Genomic DNA, 4,080 nt, shown 5'->3' with positions numbered 1-4,080 from the left:
ACCATAATGAAACTTGTCCCTCTCTCCCCAGTCTTTAAAGAAATTCAAAAATAATTTGCAAATGAAACGCCAGGACAGAACAGCTTCAATGGAATCTATAATCTGTCGATGTATTGCACAAATAAAAGACATCTGAAAGTATCTTCCTTTTGGCCAATTATAAAGATCAATCAATTGACTTTCATTACATGGAGAATCCTAGTAATAATATATTGGTCTTGGTACACCTAACCCTCCAGTTCAAATTGCCTATGTTTCAATCTTGCTGCCATACCTTCATTGCGTAATTTAAAAAAAGTAGAACCAAAAATTTCTTAAGCTTCAATTTTACGTGGGAGTGGTTCAAAACTAGGCAACAAGTCAACTACAGGTAACCATCTTAGAAGGCATGATTATAAAAGCTTACTCGGCCTGGAAATTAAAATATCTCCTTTCAATATCGAGTCATCAATTCATTAATAACAATATAAAAAGGGAAATAGAGTCATCCGTATATTTTTATTTCCCAAGGTATTTTAAAGTCAAAAGTCTCATGCTTATGACAAACAAGGATATATATATTTTTTAACATAATTTTATACCAACATAAAAAAGTTATTATAAAAAGTATCTGTCAATAATTTATGTGTTAAATAAAATAATATAAACTTATTATATATGTCCAAAAGGATAATAACCTTAAACCAAGATAAGAGTAGGGCATTGAAACCAAAGTTTTCTTCCCGTCTTTGCTGCCAAGGAAACACTTTTTTAAGGTTCAATTTCCTGTATAATATAAATATCTTCATTTCTAGGTTTGACTTTAATCATAATTTTATAAGGGTAAGACAGCTACTTTGTAATATTTTAGTAATATTGATGAATATATTAATTTTTGTAAGTGTAACTTTCCCTTGATAAGCAAGGCAAGAGAAAGGTTAATTTAAAGAATAAACCCAACTTATTTGTCATATTTTGATTCAACTCAGGTATATGTATGCAAATTAGAAGTTAGAATTGAGTGGATCTAGTTGATTTTGGATCACATTAATAGATTAATTTAACACGAATTTATAATTTTCAATTTTTTCAGTTTTAGATCATTTTTATTTTGAGTCGTTCAAGTTATTTTTTATGCTCATTTCAAGTTATTTTTTTTTATAATTTCGGGTTCAAATCAAATCGTGTTTGAGTCATTTCGAGGCTGTCTAAATGGTGATCAACTTTTTTTCATTTTCTTGCCTTAGAACTCAATATATGAACCAAAATTTATCTGTGACCAGCAAAGACATTCAAGACAAACATGTTAATCTATCTTTATTACAGAACGAAAAGGGTTAAGCTACAGTCGGATGGAACTAAATTCTTCTCAGTAACTATACAAGTGTTTATACATCAACATGAGATGTCAAAACTAAAAAGAAAAGGAAAATGAAACTAGAAGCACATCCAGATGAAGGCAAATCATGTTTAACGCCCCAAATTCATGCTTGAATATGTTACTGAAGGCTCGGAGGAGGAGGAGACTGATGGTAAAGATACTTGATATGTAGGAACAGGCATCTTGACTGGAAGATTTGGCAACGGTGACTCCAAATAAAGAACTTGAATTGCTTGCCTGATTGATGGCCTTGAATTACAGTCTGGGTGAGCACACCACAGTCCAACAATCATCAAAGACTCCACTTGTTTCTCATCAAATTCCTTGCCCAACTTGTCGTCAACAGCCAAAATTAGCTCTCCTGTCCCATAAAGACCCCAAATCCACTCAACCAATCCCATGTCAGATTTTCTTCCAGGATCAACAGATTTCCTTCCAGTTGCAATTTCTAAAAGGACTACCCCAAAGCTATAAACATCTGACTCCTTACTAGCCCTACCTGTGCTTATGTACTCTGGAGCCAAGTAGCCTAAAGTTCCAGCCAATCCAGTTGTTTTAGGACCTAGCTCATGGTCCATTAGTTTAGCCAATCCGAAGTCACCAAGCTTGACATTGAAACTAGAATCAAGCATTACATTGCTTGATTTAATGTCTCGATGCACCACACACTGCTCCCACTCTTCATGAAGATACAGAAGTGCAGATGCCAATCCAAGCGATATTCTGTACCTCGCAGACCATTTCAGTGGACTTCTCCTACCAAAGAGGTGGGAATCAAGGCTGCCATTTGGCATGAATTCATAGACAAGTATGAAATCATTTTTATCATGGCACCAACCAATTAGTTGCACCAGATTCCTGTGTCTCAATTGGCTAATCACCTTCACTTCAGTTACATACTCTTTTCTCCCTTGTTTGGACCCACTTGAAATCCTTTTAACAGCAACCTCCACATTCAGATCATTCAGGTAACCCCTATAAACTGCACCAAAGCCTCCCTCACCCAACTTTCTTTGCTCCGAGAAGTTATTCGTAGCTGAGGCAAGATCAGTATAAGAAAACCTTCTTGGTCCAGCTCCTCGTTCAAGATCATCATTCATTGATGTCAAGTTTGTTCTTTCTGATGTTCTTTTCGCATGCTTCTTCCTCCTCCAAATTATAAAAGCTATAATAGTCCCAGCTATCAGAACACCCACAGGAACTACAATACTAACAACTATTCTAACATTTCTTGCTTTGTTGCCGCTTGTATCCTCTGCCACAGTTAAACTTGAATCGAATTCCCAATATTGGAGTATATGCCTCTCTACGTACTGACCTGTAGCAGCAGAAAATCCGACCATGACCCACTCTGGTAAAACCGTCATCAGATCGATTTGATATGAAAGACTAGAATTCTCTCGAGGATTATTGGTCTTTTGATAGCTCCAAGAGACACTTAAGTTCTTAGTAGTAGCGTTGTAGCTAATGACTACATCTGCCGTATCTCCACTATGAAAGCTAGCATTCCATCTGGTATAATTTGCTGAAGAAATTGAGTTTTCGTTTATCCCAACATGACTACCAATACCAGTTGGATCCCATTCAGGATTTTCAAACGTGTCGAACTCAACGAGAACGATTTGGTTCTGAGATGAATCGCTGGTTGTTGTATTAAATAATCCCAAAAAGCCACCAGCTGAATTTGGTGGGATTTGAGAGCCAACAGGAGCGAGAAAGAAGACAAGTCCATGACCATAATCTGAACCTTGAATAGATATGTAAAAGGAGAAGCGCGTACTGAAGTCGGTGAGCCTTCCTGTGCTTGAGTCCCAAATTGGCACCTTCTCAGCATATGTTGCCCATCCAACTCGGTTTATATAATTGATCAGGTTAAACTCAATGGCTCCAACGGAAGGTTTTGCATCACCTTGATAGAGAATGTTGCTTGCATTTGAATCAAAGCGAGATATCTGGAAATTTAGTGAATTGACAAAGGGGAGAGTGAAAAGAAATGGAATCAGAAGCGATGATTGAAGCAAGTCGATGAACCCAATCGCCATGGAAATAGAGAAGCAAGGAGATATTGCAGTCAGACAGCATATAAAAGAGAAGTTGAACCAATAGAATCCGCAAATGAAGTAAATAAAAAATAGTGAACTTGATGCTGAAGTTTTCAATGACCAGCTTTATATTATGCATGAAGGAAGCTTCAATAAAGATTTTCCTGAATCATAAATATATATAGAAAAGTTGAATTTGTGAACCTATTAGAATGGCATATAAGTAAACCTATTAGAATATATATCTCTCTTCCAAAGGAAAAGTTGAATTTAAGGAAAACTGTGTCTTACAAAATCATAGTCATTTTTTGACTGAGGATTTTATTCAGCAACAAAATTTTCTAATAATCTTCCTCCATTAAATAAAACAAAAATTTATGAGATTAACAAGGATACTTTGGTGATGAAATCTCAGTTGATGATATAAGGATATGTTGTGTGAAAAAATGTATAAGGACATTTACTGACTCAGGGATGAAGAGATCACCATTTTTAATAGCCTTCCACCTCTTCCCCATTACTGCTGCAATCCTGAAACAAGCGGCGATTCCATGGCTTTTGTTTAGAAGTAACTCAAATTTTTTGATTAATTACGAAAATGGCCCTACTTAAAAATAAAAATTTTATATGGTTTTTTAAGTTTATTGTTTTTTAAAAAAATAAAAAAAATGAGATTCT

At 35.4% G+C, this 4,080-nt stretch overlaps 1 protein-coding gene across 1 annotated transcript; it reads right to left on the bottom strand.

Moving 5' to 3' along the window:
* Positions 1-1,270: 1,270 nt before the first annotated feature.
* Positions 1,271-3,828, bottom strand: LOC107940845 (L-type lectin-domain containing receptor kinase IX.1). The gene has a single exon (XM_041110385.1). The coding sequence runs from the start codon at positions 3,400-3,402 to the stop codon at positions 1,450-1,452; it is 1,953 nt and encodes a 650-aa protein (XP_040966319.1). The 5' UTR covers positions 3,403-3,828; the 3' UTR covers positions 1,271-1,449.
* Positions 3,829-4,080: the final 252 nt, after the last annotated feature.

Source organism: Gossypium hirsutum, unplaced genomic scaffold, assembly GCF_007990345.1.
Source record: "Gossypium hirsutum isolate 1008001.06 unplaced genomic scaffold, Gossypium_hirsutum_v2.1 scaffold_241, whole genome shotgun sequence".
In the NCBI taxonomy this organism is placed as follows: Eukaryota; Viridiplantae; Streptophyta; class Magnoliopsida; order Malvales; family Malvaceae; genus Gossypium; species Gossypium hirsutum.
This window is presented reverse-complemented; position numbering and strand designations above follow the sequence as displayed.